This window comes from Cimex lectularius, unplaced genomic scaffold, assembly GCF_000648675.2.
Source record: "Cimex lectularius strain Harlan isolate CLEC.00 unplaced genomic scaffold, Clec_2.1 scaffold277, whole genome shotgun sequence".
NCBI classification, from domain to species: Eukaryota; Metazoa; Arthropoda; class Insecta; order Hemiptera; family Cimicidae; genus Cimex; species Cimex lectularius.
In genome coordinates, this window is record NW_019394221.1 from 316,202 (window position 1) to 333,137 (window position 16,936).

The 16,936-nt window shown below is 32.0% G+C and overlaps 1 protein-coding gene across 1 annotated transcript; it reads right to left on the reverse strand.

Annotated features, from left to right (window-relative positions):
• Positions 1-1,564: 1,564 nt before the first annotated feature.
• Positions 1,565-3,460, reverse strand: LOC106670814 (keratin, type I cytoskeletal 9-like). Its single transcript, XM_014401419.2, has 2 exons — positions 3,435-3,460; positions 1,565-2,843 (listed from the first exon to the last, which is right to left on the reverse strand). Exons 1-2 carry the CDS (start codon positions 3,441-3,443, stop codon positions 1,629-1,631), a joined length of 1,224 nt encoding a protein of 407 aa, XP_014256905.1. The 5' UTR covers positions 3,444-3,460; the 3' UTR covers positions 1,565-1,628.
• Between the last annotated feature and the right edge of the window lie 13,476 nt (positions 3,461-16,936).

The following is a 16,936-nucleotide window of genomic DNA, read 5'->3' on the forward strand; positions in this document are numbered from 1 at the left end:
CCATATATCGGGAATGTAATCAATTTAATCGTGTAGAAATCATTAAAAACCACTTTTGTAAATACGGTTTAATAACACTTTTTTTCTCGAGTTAAAGGCTATTAATATTTTCAGTAAATATTGTCAAACATCATGTTATCATAAATGCCAATAAGAACCCGTAATAGGAATTTTATTTTTATGACCGTAATATTGTTTCAAAAAAGAAAACGTTTCTTTCAATTTTTAAAAATTTACACAGATTAACAAAAAAATTATATATTTTCATAATTCCTTTCTTCATTATCAAAGAATATATATATATATATATATTCTACCGCTTAAATGTAAGTTTTTTTGCATTGAATATATAAAAAATTAAAATAAGTTTGCTGGAGAATTCTTCCTTGGCAAAAAATAAATTTATTACGAAATAGTGAATAAAATTAAAATAATTTTGGCGAAATTTAATTGAACATTTAATTCTTATAAACGGTTCGTAAATGCAACTACGTAAAAATATTATATTTATTTTATTTAATAAATTGTTTGTTTAATTAATAAATTGCAATCTACATGTCAAATTGGACCAAAAATTCCCTATTGGCCCTAGCGTGGTTCTGAATTCTAGTCGAGAAATTTGACTATTCGTATTACAATTTTCTTGCAAATGGTTTAAAAAAAATATTTATTAAGATTTTCAAACTTTTATAAAAAAAATAATGAAAGTAATACAAAGTAAACAAAAAAGATTCTTTGTTGCAAAATTTAACATAAGAAAAAACAAGCCTCTAAAACTTAAAATTAATGATATTAATTTTAAAATGTCCACATTTTTTAAGAATGCAAGCCTGATATCATTTGCGGACAGATTTTACTACATAAGTTTTCTATGTTCACTTTTGTACCTAAGTGGATTTTTTTGTATTACTTTCATTTTTTTAATAGAAGTTTCAAAATCTTAAAGAGTAATTTTTCTCAAGGGTTGGTAACAGAAAAATCAAATTTTTAGAACTTAAACGTAAATTTTACTTAGTGATAATTGAGCTATGAGAAATTAAGTGCTAAATTAAAAGCTTATTAGAAGAGGCGACATTTATCTAAGCGCCTTATCTGCCAGTATTTACAGAACTAAGAAAATCTTACTTAAACTTTAGTCGAGAATATTGAACTTTATATTTTATCTTCTGCGAGATTTGATGTACCTAAGCTAATAATTTAAAAAAAAATCTTGTAAAATTATTAATACCCTTTTCATTGGGGTAATACAGTTAACAGTCATTAGCATTTTGTGAGGTACCAGGGGCTTTATGGAATAAATTTGTGAAAAATTGATGTAACATGTAAAGAGATATTCTCGATTATACTTGAGAATTAGAATTTTGGCAATAGAGACATTTTAAGTCCAATTTGACTTGTATGATAAACTCCTGAAGTATTAACGTCTGTTCATGGGACAACCTGTACTTAGAGGAAATACAAAGAATTGTTGATATTGGGGTTTTGGTTTTTTTTTGCTATTTCTTATCAATGAGGAAGGTGAAGAAAAAGGATTCTTGTTCAATTAAATGAAAATCTCAAATTATTACAAAAGTATAAAAAAGGTTTATTTACATGATAGTACAATCAGCTAAGGTAGAAATCTAGTACTAATAGCCGTGATGTTCATGTTTCTGAGGAACGACGTGTTTCGTGGAAGTGTGAACTTTGGCACCGTGAGTTGAGAAGGTGACGCTGGAAGTGGCTTCTCCGTGTCCGTATCCTTTGTGCGAGCCACCGTATCCACCAGAAGAACCACCAGAATGACCGCCGTAACCGCCCGAGTTGCCTCCCTGACCTCCGCTATGGTAAGATCCGAATTTGTATCCTTCGGAAGAACCGGATTGACCACCGTATCCGCCAGATGAGCCATGAGACAATCCACCAAAGCCGAAGCTACCAGAATGACCTCCGTAACCGCCTGAGCTACCGCCCTGGGATCCACCGTGATAAGAAGATTGAAACTTGTATCCCTCAGAGGCTCCACCAGATGAACCACCGTATCCGCCGGAATGACCTCCGTATCCGCCAGAAGATCCACCGGAATTTCCACCGTAGCCAGATTGACCTCCGAATGAACCGAATTTGTATCCTTCGGAAGAACCGCCAGAGCTGCCTCCATAATGTCCTCCGTGTTGACCACCGGATGATCCACCAGCCTGTCCGCCGAATCCACCTGAGTGTCCTCCAAAGCTACCTCCGAAAGATCCAAATTTGTAGCCTTCAGAAGAGCCACCAGAGCTGCCTTCGAAGTGTCCTCCGTGTTGAGAACCACCGGACAATCCACCAGAGCTGCCTCCGAAGTGTCCTCCGTGTTGAGAACCACCGGACAATCCACCAGAGTTACCTCCGAATCCTCCAGAGTGTCCGCCGAATCCGCCGGACAAACCGCCGTAGTGTCCTCCGTATCCGCCTGATTGTCCACCATATCCGCCTTCAGAGTGTCCATGCGACTGGTATGTAACTTCCTGCACCTTTCCTTGTTCGAAGTTGTAGTTCTGGAGAGAGACACCGTGTCCGTGTCCTTTCTTGTCGAGGTGCTTCAAGTGTTCCCTGTGCACCTTTGGGACGAATCCTCCCTTCTTTCCTTCGACGAAGTACTCGATGACCCTTTTAGTGCCGTCGGGCTCGACCAAGAAGTACACTCCCTGAGTGTGGTCTCCTTTACGTTGTTCTTTGTGGCTCTTAACATCTCCTGTGTGGGTATCTTTCACATCGTATTCGAAATAATAATGAGGCTCAGTATAATAATCTACGTGGTGACTTTCTCCATGTCCGTACTTCTGTGCGTGGACAGAAGCAGCCACAAAAGCCACTAAGAAAATCTGTAACACGTAACAGTCCGTTAAATTTTTTTTTTATTGCAATAAAATTTAAAATTTACAGTAACATATCATTAAAAAATTTCCGCATAGAAACTTTAAACTGTGTTAAACAATGAAAATCGATTGATTGATAAATAAAAATTATTGTTCGCATAAATTTCTATGTATGACTTATTCCTAATTATTTAAAATAGTATATTAAATTTTTCAAATTAGTAATGGTTACACTTTCAACTAGACAGTAGTGACTTCCTGAGATCATAATTTGGAAAGCATAAATAATGGAACAACAATCGGCAACAGCCAATTAACTTCGAGCATGATATAATAGACGTAGATAATGTGGTTAATGTTCATAAATAATTTATATGTTAAAACTCATCAAATAAACATCAACACTTTGTAAAATTTCAATAATTTTCATTATTAAGTTTTAGAGTAAAGTTAAAAATAAAAATATTTGAAGACCAGAAAATTTAAAGACATGTTCCGTATGTAGTATGACTAACCGAATAAATTTAAATTGAACAAAATTTAACCGAGAAAAAATAATCCATTTCAATAAAGTAGATCGTGATATCGGTCACTCACCTTGTACATTTTGAAAGGGAGAACCAAACTGAATGGAGAAGGCCGGTGCCGGCCTTATATACGAAACCCCGACTCGGACAACATTCTCCCCCCTGGAGTGTATGTTTGTTTTACGTAATTGCATTTTTTTTATCGAATGATCAGAAGGGATTCTGGCATTGAGATCACAATGGGCGACGCTATGATCCTTTGATGGGAGATTCTAAACGTTTATCACCTGGTTCATTGTTTTCAAATTTTTCCGGTGAGGCTCATTTTCTGCCCTCTGCATGTCATTGACTGCAATACCGAGACGTACGCAGCCTTGTGAAGGTCTAAAATTTACAATATTTGTGTAACGTTGTCCTGTTGATAATTGTACTGGCATTCTAAAAATTATATATTAGAAGAGTTGTAATAGTTTGTAGTTACACAGATGGCATTACTAACTTCTAACAATAGTTAGTTTGTTGTATCAGTTACACTTTATTGGATTATAGCACGAAGCTTCGTTATATTAAATCATGACAAAAATGTCTAATCATTATCATTAATATTTATTTGTATAGCCTAATAAACGTTTCAAATTAAATAAATAACAATAAAACGTTTCTTCCTTATTGATAATAGTCAATGTCAATAGAACCTTTTCATCATTTCATTCTGTGTGGCATTTAAAACTTCATACAAACGACAAATTATAATTTTTTGTGCCTTCTACTTAAAGAAGGATCTTTGTCTCCTTTGTTTGTTCTATTATTGTTTGACTCGTATGCATTAACTCTCTACTGATGTGACCTATCTATTCATATGTCACTCACTCACACTCACTCTCGCTTTCTTTATATTTTTCTCTCTCCACTTCTGTCTCACTCTTTCTGTTCTCTTTCTATATTTATCTACCCATCTTTCTTTATCTTTGATATTTTTATGTGTATTCTTCTCTCTCTCTTTTCTCTCATTCTCTCTCTCCTGATCCTCTCTCTTTCTCCGTCCTTGTCTCTCCCCCGGCTTTCTCTATTGCTTTCTAACACATTCTCTCTATCTATCTATATCCAACTATCTATATATCTATAATACCTACTTTTTTCTCCCTCTACTTCTCTCTTTCTCTCTCTCGCTCACCCACTTCCTATCTCTCTCCTCTCTCTTTTTCTCTCTTCCTCTCTCCCTCCCTCTCTATTTATCCTATTTATCCATCTATACATTATTCTATCTATTTATCTCTTTGTTACAAGCACACTCACACATTCTATTTTTCCCTCCTCTTCGTCCAACTTTACCATCTCTGTCTCTCACAGTTTTTCAGTCAATCCCTCTCTCTTCTCTCTCTCTCTCTCTCTCTCTCTCTCTCTCTCTCTCTCTCTCTTTCACTGTTCTTGTCTCTCTGTTCTACTTTCTCTGTTGCTTTCTCACACGTTCTCTCTATCGATCTACGTATATATCTCTAACTATCTACATATCTATCTACCTACTTTTTTCTCCCTCCCTCCCTCTCTCTATTTCACTCTCCCTCTTTTTTCTTTCTTTTTCCCCTCAATACATTCTCATTGCTTTTGCTCTGTTTTTCTCACACACTAACTCTCCCTACTTATCTATATACATATCTATCTACATGTTTCTATTTATTTATCTACTTATCTCTCTCTTTTTCTTTTATCTTTGTTTCTATCCCTGCGCTACATTCTCTTTTCTTTTGCTCTTTATTTCTCACACTAACTCTCCCTATTTATCTATTTACATATCTTTCTATATGTTTCTGTTTATTTATCTACTTTTCTCTCTCTCTCTCTTTGACCATCTTTCTTACATCCTTTTTAACTAAATGACCTAATGTTTTACAGAAATATGTAGGTACTCCGAAATACTAGGTACAAATAAACTGTGATTTTGAATTTTATAATACGTAACGAAAAGTAAATAGGTACTAACAAAATGCAATAATAATCATCAATACCTTCGTTATAATAACTAGAAAAACTGTAATAATAATATTAATAACCGTACAAGTCTTCGGTATACACGATTAACCATTACAATGTATAATCTTTAAGTTAGCACAAATTATAAGTTTGAAAATTATAACAAGCCTATCATAATTTACCTTAAAGCATTAACATTATTTGAAGCAAAAGTTGAAGAAAATCTTCAAATTAAATTAAACAGGTTTATTTTTAATTAAATTAAATTTTATTTCAGTGTATTACCTGTATAAACTATATTTTTTATTGGATCGTGTAGTTTTTTCTATAATATTTATTATTAGTAATAGTTGTTTTATCAATTCTGATGAATATTTTTTTCTGGAAATTGCAAGAGAATGTAATGAACTTGGTACCAGGTATTTTATGATTTTGAGTAAAAAGGCACCATTTCAATTTTACTTGACTATTGTTTAAAAATCTTGAAACCTGCTGTAAACTATATGTGGTGCACAATCAAATTATACATTATATATCAGTTATCAATGTATTTTATAGATAAATTTTTTTATAGATAAAATTTATAGATAAAAAGTACCTGCAGTAAAAATATTTTATCCTTCATCATATGTTATTTACTTTTTAAATCACGTCACATCATTTAACGATTTTCTTTTCTTCACTGAACAAGAATTTTAGAATTTTATGAGTTATTTTTCAGCATAACTAGCACGTCATTTTGACAACAACAAAAAAGAAAATCTACTTTATATAAAGGTTTTATTAATTGAATCTGAAAACTTTTATATCACTCGATATAAATTTTTACCTCCATAGCTTTCCCTATTGTACAATTAATTAATTGCAATACAATCTAAAATATATCTGCAATACAAATATTTGCCTAGATGCATAAATGAACGATCATAATTTACAATGAAATCAGCCAAGCCAATCGGATCTCAATAACGATAATCATATGTTATACAACTGTATATAGAAAGAAGGTGACGGACGTTGTCAAATCAATTTATTTTAGACAGTTTCATGTATGCTTCCGCATTGATATTTCCTGTTAGCATTACGTTAAATTTAGATCTCATCTCTAAATAAATGGCACGAATTCGTTCAGTTCAATAATTAGGATTTCATTAGAAACAAAGTCTAGAATTACTGGTAATTTATCTACGATCGATGAATGTAATAAAATTGCATGAATTGGATTAAAACGTAATTCCTATAACCACAAGTTTAGCATCTTTCTGAGCAGATCTCATCCCAATTGTTTGATTATCCTATTTTAAATAAATGGCACTAATTGGTTCAGTTCAATTATCAAGATTACATTCAAAACATATATTATTACTTATTCTACTATCGATGTTTGTAATAAAATTGCATGAATTGTAATAAAACGTAATTCCGATAACCATTAATTTTGCATTTTTCTGTGCAGATCAGATCCCAACTGTTTAGAATATCCTAACCTAACTAAATGGCACGAATTGATTCAGCTCAATTCCTAGGATTTTATTAGAAACATAGTATAGAATTATTATTACTTTTTCTACCATCAATGAATGTAATAAAATTGCAAGAATTGCAATAAAACGTAATTCCTAGAACAACTAGTTTAGCATTTTTCTGGGCAAATCTCATCCCAATTGTTTGATTATCCTATTTTAAATAAATGGCACGAATTGTTTCAGTTTAATTATCAAGATTACATTCAAAACATATTATTACTTTTTCTACTATCGAAGATTGTAATAAAATTGCATGAATTGCAATAAAACGTAATTCCGATAACCATTAATTTTGCATTTTTCTGTGCAGATCAGATCCAAACCGTTTAGAATATCCTAACCTATCTAAATGGCACGAATTGATTCAGCTCATTTCTTAGGATTTTATTAAAAACCCAGTCGGGAATTATTATTACTTTTTCTACCATCAATGAATGTAATAAAATTGCAAGAATTGCAATAAAACGTAATTGCTGTAACCACTACATTAGCATTTTTCTACGCCAACCTCATCTCAACCGTTCAGATTATCCCATGTCGCGTTGCTTTTATGATAATCGGCTCGGCACGGCCCAAAGGAATTTTTACGTACGGCAGCTGTTCGAAATATCATAAACCGAGGTGCATAGCTTTCACATTCAGGTGCCCTCCTTGTCCCTCAGACGTGAGTTCTATGAAAAGGTGTTGTGTGAAAATGTCAATTTGGCCATAGACAGGAGTAATAAACCAGAACAAATTCCTTCCGTTGTTTTGCAACGGTTTGCTCCTTTTATGGGCTGAAAAAAATGTCTATTTTCCCGTAACAACTATATCTTGACATGTTCCCTTGCCCGGACAGACCTTGAAATAGATTTTCAGCAAACAAAATAATCAGTATCTATTGGTGGGAAACAGACCAAATATACGCCATATGAGTTAAAATTTAAACAATAATTTGTATAATAAATGAATATGAAATGGAAAACTAGTTTAGTTTACACTTATAGCTTACAAATTAAATTTAGTTTGGCTAAAATTAAAATTCTTACATTTTAAAAAACCGCTACTTTATAAGATACTACCATTTAAAAAATTTACAATCATTAATTAATCCACTAGTCAAGGCAAAAAAATAAAAAATAAAATAAAACCCAACACTTGTAGCATCTGCTGATAATCCTAACAGTTCGTAGCATAAAATGGATTTATGTGGGCTTAAGGTAAATTCTATAACCAAAGATATTCCCATGCCACTTTAGCAGTAGTTCGCCAGCTTTACCCAATCCTTACTATTTAATTTTGAATGAATTCATTACAGGGTGTTTAGTCATTGTTGAGGAATTTTACACCAAGTTGTAATAAAATGAGACAAATTTATTTATTTATGCACATACGCATCAAAGACACTTTTTCATGTAATACAAATCAGATAAGAATAAACAAGTAACGTCACAAGCAAAATTAACAATAAAATAAGAAAAACAAGACCCAATTATAAACATTCTATACACTTATATACAGGGTGTCTCGAGAACAGACATCAATACTTCAGAAAGTTATCCTATATATCAAATTGAACTCAAAAGCTCCTTGTCCAAAGACTAACTCTTAGTTGTATTCCAGATATTTCACTATTCATGTTACTTCAACAAAATAAGACATTAAGATTTTGAAACTTCTGTCAAGATACAATGAAAGAAATGGAGATTAAACAAAAAAGATTCTTTGGTACAAAATTGAAAATTGGGGGGGGGGAAAAGCTTGATAGGAAAAAAGTCAGTCCTGAGCCAGTGTCAAGCTTACGTTCTTCAAGAAGGTGTAGATTTTGAACATTTAATTTAATTTTATGAAGCTTTTTGTTTTTCTTATGCTCAATTATGTAGCAAAGATATATGTAATAAAGCTTTGTGGTTTACTTTTTACTTTAATTATTTTTTAATAGAAGTCTCAAAATCCTAATAACTTGTTAATCATTTGTAACCGGAAAATCGAATTTTAGCTATTAAACATTAATTTTATATTAGTGACAAGTTCTTTTGTCGCCGAGAATCAAACAGATTACATGGCATTTGAAAAATGGCAAAAAGGAGGGAAAATTCAAAAGTTTGGGTTGAAATGGGAAGTTAGTGTCCGAGTGAATCGAGGTCAAGATAGCTCAAGTGGTAGAGCAGCGGCGTATCTAGCCGAAGATCGTGGGTTCGAATCCCACTCGTGACACTGACTTTTTTAGCTCAACTGAAAAACCTTAATTAATTGAAATATATTAATTGGTCAAGCGGACCACGAAAACTAGTGAATTAGTGATAAGACTGATAACTGACCTTTGAGTATTGCGTACTTATGTTTACTGTAAGGTACATTTATTAGGGTACAGAAAAAGTACACGTGTTATCAATTTTTGTGACCGTGCCGTATGTCAATAATTACAACACCAAGAAAATCATTTTTCAAATTTTAAAAACTAGAAAAAAATAAATTAGAAACGTATCCAAGAATTATTATCAATAGGCCATATGAGTCGAGAAAAGTATTTTTTTCAATTTTCAGATATTCAACTTTTGATACCTTTACTCCATAAAGTCCCAGGTATCTCACAAAATGTTAATCATACAATAAATTTAATTACACAAATGGAAAAACCATTTAAAAAAAGATCAGAGTTTTACACGTGTTATCGTATTATTTTTATACGTTTACGTAAGTTGTCTCTTGATGAAAACTTGACTTAAATGGAACTTTGGTTTATATAATGAAGCGGGTTGCGATTGTCTGAATTATTTGACAAATGTGCAAAACATTATTGACATTTCATCCGACCTGTCTATATGCAGGAGAACTGAAATAGAAAAATGGTACTGTACTAAGGGCAGCCTCAATTTCCATCATATCTGCCCGTTAATTACTTTTATTACAGCCATGTACTTTGCCCATTTGCAAATATTTCCCAGTATTTAAACAGTGATAAAGAGGGCGATGGCCGCAACGGTCACTGGGTCTCGGGTTCGAATCTCAGCGGCCCTGAATTCCAATCCAACATGCAAAACCAATGCAAAGACATTATAATATTTTCAACCAATGTTTGCCTTTTATACTATCAGAGTATCCAATGCCTTCTTGGTCGCCATTAACTTGATTGTTGAAATTAATCTCTATTTAATTAGGAACACGGAAACGATGTTTTCCAAATTTAATAAATACTGTATGTACTGATTAAAAAACCTTTTCATGAATTAAAATCAAGTAAAACTCTTCTTATTTTGTAATGAATGTGTTATAATAAATAAAGAAAAAATGCATTGCTTTTGGTGATTTTTCTATTATGAAACCCAGATATCTGAATGTCTCTAGCGTAACAATATGTTGTAATTTGAAAAAAAAATTGCAAAGCTAGAATTATAGAATTGCAGAAAAAAACGTCAAATTTCATATATTATTGAGTAGAAATTCAAAATACTAGTCATAAAAATAATGTTAATAATGTAAAACCGAGGACTGTTTTTACAGTAAATAATTTTATGTCACAATATTAACTAAGACAACATATCACATTATAATTGCATATGAATGACCATAAAAGTGGGCTTTTGAAAGATCTAACCACCAATTGAAATAAACATTCCGAACCAGATTCTACCGATTAAACTTACTACTTACAACCAAGAAAGGCTTAATAATCCAACGGCGCCTTTTCTGCAGTTACATAAACGTCAATAAATGGCGTTTAAAAAAATATTTTTCAACCGATTCAATATTTAACTTTAATATGACAGATCAAATTATTCCACCCTGACCGACCATATTCCCAGACGCGTGTTATATAATCGGGTAGGCCCGTTTTGCTACGTTTCGAAAGGTAAAATTGTGAAAAAAAGATCTCGCGAAACGCGTTGTCAATTATTTTTCTCAAGTGATGTAGACGTGATTAATTTGTATTGGTGCATATAAATAAGGAGAGAAATCATTAATGTCGGTCTCTTTATTTTAACCAACCTTTACTAAGTACGTTCGCGCACAAATCAATTTTTCAGGCCTTTTTCAATATCAAACAGATTTCTTGAAAATTTTATTAAATTAGAACAAAAGTTGTGAAAGGATTTTTAATTAATACTAGAACTGTGCTTACTCATATAGGGTGACAAGCAACGATGGCAAACTGACAAACAATTTTTTTTTGGACTTTCATCCCGAAGGGTTGTCACTCCTCGATGTGCTGACCCTAGGGTTCTTCCTGGGTCGCTTGTATCCCTTGAGCAAGATGCTTCCCAACCAACGTGGTTAAGCTCCGACGTAGGCTTTCGACAGCTAGATCATTTCAGCTCAGAAAGCAACGAAAATATAATCTAGGTTAAAACTAACACCTATAATTAGAACCCTCACATTACTTAAATTCACATACATTCACACCTAGGTACATTGCACTAATTCTGTTTAATTGGTGGAGTACTCGGTAGTCTTCCATCACCTACTGACAACATTAATAAGCTAATCGAAATTAGGGTCGATTCAGTACATTCATAAATATTCCACCATCGACCCTATACATTGGAGCGGAGATAGGGAGATTTCACCATCATCCCCTCACCACTCACTCTAATAAATACACTCACTCAGACAAAACACAGATCCACATACATAAAGCAGATTTTTATACGATAAAAAAACCACTTCCTCTAAAAAATGGAGAACCATTCTTAAATCCTTGGGAATTTGAGAGTTTTCCACTTTTTCTTTACACGCTCAAGTTGCATATGAATTATTAACGGAGATGTTTTGATCTGCAACCTGATAAATATCCTAATTTTTTGTAAACAAATTAAAACCGAAAAATCTCTACTTGTTCAGAGGATAGAAGAAATTGAGATCAAAATATGGAATAACAGTCGATGGATTAAGAAAACCTAAAGTGCAAAAAAATATTGGTTAACGTCGAAAATATTTTCAAGAAAAAGTGTAAACAGCAGATATTTGCTTATAGAAACCACCCTCTTTACAATCAACTCGAATTAAACAATAAATAGTGATTTAAGAAAGAACAAAATTAATTGGATAATAAAGTCAAGTTGTGAATTAATTTACATGAATATGTACAATTTCGGAATAGAATCATTGCCCGCTCTGCAATAAAAAAGAAAATGAAAATATTAAACATTTCTTTATTAAGTTTTAGAAGTGTATCAACCTTTAACAATGTTGGTACACATGATGGAATGAGAGAGGTTTGAAAAGGCATTTGATTTTCGAACAGAATAGCAGAATTGTTATAAAAAATATAAATAAATCCATTTACGTTTTAGTGGTCAGTTGACCAAGTTACTTTTTTCAATTCATTATTCTTTTTATGTAAGGTCTTGGTGTCATTTGAAAATGGCAAAAAGAGGCAAAATTCGAACGGTTGGAGGTTGAGATGGAAAGTTGGTGTCCGAGAGGTTGGAATTCACGATAGTTCAAGTAGTAGAACAGCGGTGAAGGTCGTGGGTACGAATCCCGCTCGTGACACTGATTTTTTTATCTCAACAAAGACCTTACATAAAAATATAGTTCATTATTTTTGTTTATTGACAGGTGAAATGCGTTTATTCTTGCAGACCCAATATTGGTTAGAAAGAGCATACTGATTGAGAACCACACACCAATTTCTTTGGCTGTACAATCAGGACCATCTGAACCATGGGCAACATTCCTGCTACCCTGAACACAGTCACAAAACCTTTCCCAGACTATGGGGACAACAAGGCCGGAATTCATTCATTTTAACGATTCAGATTTAAAAAAAGCTTATGACTCCATCGATTATCGATTGTTATTAAAAAACACTAAAATTAATAGTTGTTGATGTTCCACTTAACTTATCGAGTCTTATTTAGTGGTAGAACTCAGATTACAAAAGTTCGAACTGTCTATTGCAATCCATTGCCTATCGTCTCTGGCGTCCTTCAAGGTACGGTTTTAAGTCCCCTGTTTGTCCTTTTATTTATTAATGATCTTTTAAAAATGAAAATATCCGGTAAAGTTTTTAATTATACTGATGATACGTGCATGATTTTTTCTAGAAGGATAATTTATAATTCGCTTATATCTATTAACAATGATCTTAGACGTGTTAAAACATGATTATCTTCTAATTGTTTACTTTAAACAATGATAAATCCAATGTTTTACATATTTCATTAAGTAATAGATTAGTTTTAAAGAGCTTTTGTTTTCATACGTGGATTAATTCATTTAACTGTAACTGTTCCTCCATACTAATTACAAATAATACTAAATACTAGGGAGTTTTATTAGGCTCTAGGATAAATTTTAAGTTACACATTGATTCTTTGGTTATGAGATTGAGAAAACTCCTTTATAAATTCATTGTTCATTAAAATAGATTTTAAATTTAAAATTGTTAAAATCAGTTTATTATGCCTTAGTTCAGACTATAATTTGCTATGGTATTTTTTCATAGTGTGGAACCAATAATTGTTATTTAAATCCTTTAATTATATCTCAAAATTCTCTTTTAAGAAATATCTTTTCTAAACAATTTAGATTCAAAACCAATAAACTATATGATATTTTTCAATTTCTAGAATTTAAACAATTATTTGTGTCTTTAAAAAGTAACCTTTTACTGGATCAAACGAGACAAAAAGTAATTACTAATATTTTTATATCGAAAGTAAACCCTAATTTTTACTTTAATTTATCACTGAATGTTGTTTTCAGGTTTCTTTACAAACGTAAAATTAATTTTAACAAATTTAATTCTCATTGAGATTTCAAAAAATTTATTAGTGAAAATTGAAAATTATAATTTAAACTTTCTTGGTGGTGTATTTTGCATCGTATGGCAATTATTGTATTCTTTAAATTTTATTTTTCCTTTATTTGCATTTATTGCATTTTATTTTATTTCCGTTGTTCTCCCTTCTATCTTTATTTTTTCTTTCATTTATTTTGTCTTAATCACTTTCTAACATTATTTGATTTAATTTTTAGGAGTTTTGTTCATGCTTTTAGGTGCCAGGCGAAAATATGCATATTGTTTAAATGAATTAATTTTTACTTATGTTTTGTTATTTCATCCTTAAAATTTTTTTGTCTTTTTATGTTTTATCTTACTGTATTACTGTACTTTTTGCAAATAAAATTATCATTATTTGATTAAACCTGGGGAAAAGGTTTGCTGGCAAGATTGGGATAATATTTTTTTATTTTTTTTTAGTGAGGAGGTCAAAAATTGACTCATATTCACAATGTTTTCACATTTAGTGTATTTTTATTGGATTATTTACACTATTGAATTGTTGTATTTGTTATTATTATTATTATTATTATTAATTTTTAAGGGCGTTTTAACGGCTAAGGTCATTTCACGCCCTAACATCTTATTATTATTATTATTATTATTATTATTATTATTAATTTTTAAGGGCGTTTTAACGGCTAAGGTCATTTCACGCCCTAACATCCAAACCTTCTATCTTAGGTTAGCTATATCTCTTCTGAGTGCTATAAAGCTCTGACTCCAAACATTCACTCGTAATCTTATTTATCCTATTGCCATCCAAGCTTTAATTTTTCTTTTTAAAATTCTTAATTCGGAAGGCCAAATGCATACAAAATTCCCATTTTAAATTGCATAAAATTTAATAAATTTATAAAATTTATTTCTGTTTCTTTTTTTAATTAGAATTGTGAATTTTGTTCCATAATTTAAAAATTCCCCGTAGGCTTGTATGGCTAATAATAATAATAATAATGGAGTCAGACTAGCAACAGTCTCAGCATGAGTATTGGCTCATCCTTATCCTTTTATTCTTCCATTCAAATATGATACATAAACTAATTCTACATAACAATAATAAGAAACAAAACACAATAACATTTCTTTATCTTTATCTTCTTTTTTTTTGTTTTGGAGGGAGCTATTTTTCTTATTTAAATTGCGATTTTGGGCATTGCAGTTTATTCCCCCGCAATTTGTATTTTCTTCCATTTCATTTTTCCGCTCCGGCAGCCTCAAAAACCTCTGAAAGAAGAAATCTTGCACGCACAACTTTTATTCAAACATTAGCAGGCATTCAATGATATAACAATTTGGGAAAAGGCCTAAATCTCATTATAAATTCCAATAAATTTGAGAAAGCTGAAAAGTGCTCTTCGAAAGAAACACTGGGGACCCAGTAACTCCTGTAAATCACTCGAAAGGTTGAGCCTTTGCCTAAAGGGTTGTAAAGTGGGACAGTCGACCAAAATATGTTTTACTGTCAAAATGGTGCGTTCTCCACTTCGCGTACATCGAGGACAAGTTGGAAGGTTGTTGCCTATTAAAAGCCTATTATGGGTTAGCCTGATATGACCTATTCGCAATCTAGTGAGAATCACAAGTTCTTTTCTCTCAAGTTCCTCAGTTGGCCACTTATGTTGTTGTATTTGTTATATTTATTATAAGGCACTTGTTATATTGTGAGAATATTAATTTAAGTTTTATTTTGAGTTTAAGTGCTTTACCTATTTGTAAACTTTAAATAAAAATAATAAGCAATAAAATGAATCAGTTCTTTGAGTGTAAATCATAAGGTGATAAAAAATTCTTATGTACTAAATTATTTACAGAACATGTGACTTCTTTGATGAATTAATGACCAACGAGCATAAATCTAACTAAAATATGATGAAGAGTGTATTTTTCTATTTTTATAATAAATACTATATTATTAATATTAAATCTCTTATATTTCGTGGTCCGATTGACCAAATAACGGTAGAGCAGAGTTCGTGGGTTCGAATCCCGGTAGTGACACTAACTTTTTCATTTCAGCTAATGCTTTACATAAAGATTAATTAATTATTATTATTAAAAAGGTTCAGGCGCTTCTTATAAGTTTGTTAAACTGTACCAAATGTCCAGTTTCTTAATTCTAAAATAAAAATATTAGTGGTCGATAAGATATTTCCACTAGAGCTTATTTTGGTAAATATTTACTCGAATATTTAACTTAATCTTTTAACACAGTAACGTTTTGAAAGACAGCCGTGTAAAGGAACAATAGAGATAATTGTTAAAGCCAAAAAGAAAGGGACATGACGTCCAGTATAAGTTCGAGAGTGAAATGACTCGGGATTGACCACAAGAATGTTCTCCTTTTCTACCCACATACATTTTTATGCAACGGTTTCTAGACGTCTAATTCTTACCATATCAAACTAGGAAGTGAAGCTCTTAAATATTATTCGTCGAGTTTTTTTTTTTAACTTGTACATGCTTCAACATACTGTGAATGAATTAATTAAGGTTTTTAGTTGAGATGAAAAAAAGTTAATGGGACGAGCGGGATTCGAACCCACGATCTTAGGTTAGATACGCCGCTGCTCTACCACTTGAGCTATCGTGACCTCGATCCACTCGGACAAAAACTTCCTATCTCAACCCCACCTTATGAGTTTTCCTTCCTTTTTGCCATTTTTCAAATGTCGTGTAATCGGATTGGATTCTCGACGACAAATGATATGGCCACGGAGAGCTTTAGTGAAGTGTACTTCATTTTAATCATTAAATTCACTAATTTCGTGGTCCGCTTGACCAATTAATACATTACAATTAATTAAGGTTTTTAGTTGAGATGAGAAAAAGTTAATGGCACGAGCGGGATTCGAAGCGGACCACGAAATTAGTGAATTTAATGATTAAAATGAAGTACACTTCACTAAAGCTCTCCGTGGCCATTTCATTTGAATCCAATCCGATTTCACGACATTTGAAAAATGGCAAAAAGGAGGGAAAACTCATAAGGTGGGGTTGAGATAGGAAGTTGATGTCCGAGTGGATCGAGATCACCATAGCTCAAGTGGTAGAGCAGCGGCGTATCTAGCCGAAGATCGTGGGTTCGAATCCCGCTCGTGCCATTAACTTTTTTCATCTCAACTAAAAACCTTAATTAATTGTAATGTATTAATTGGTCAAGCGGACCGCGAAATTAGTGAATTTACTGTGAATGTTTCAGAAATAAGTTTGATATAAGTGAAATGAGTGTGCTTTATGAAAAGAAATGTAACGTGTTGTTAGCTTTTTGTCCATTTAATTCTAAATGGATATTTAATTCTAAAG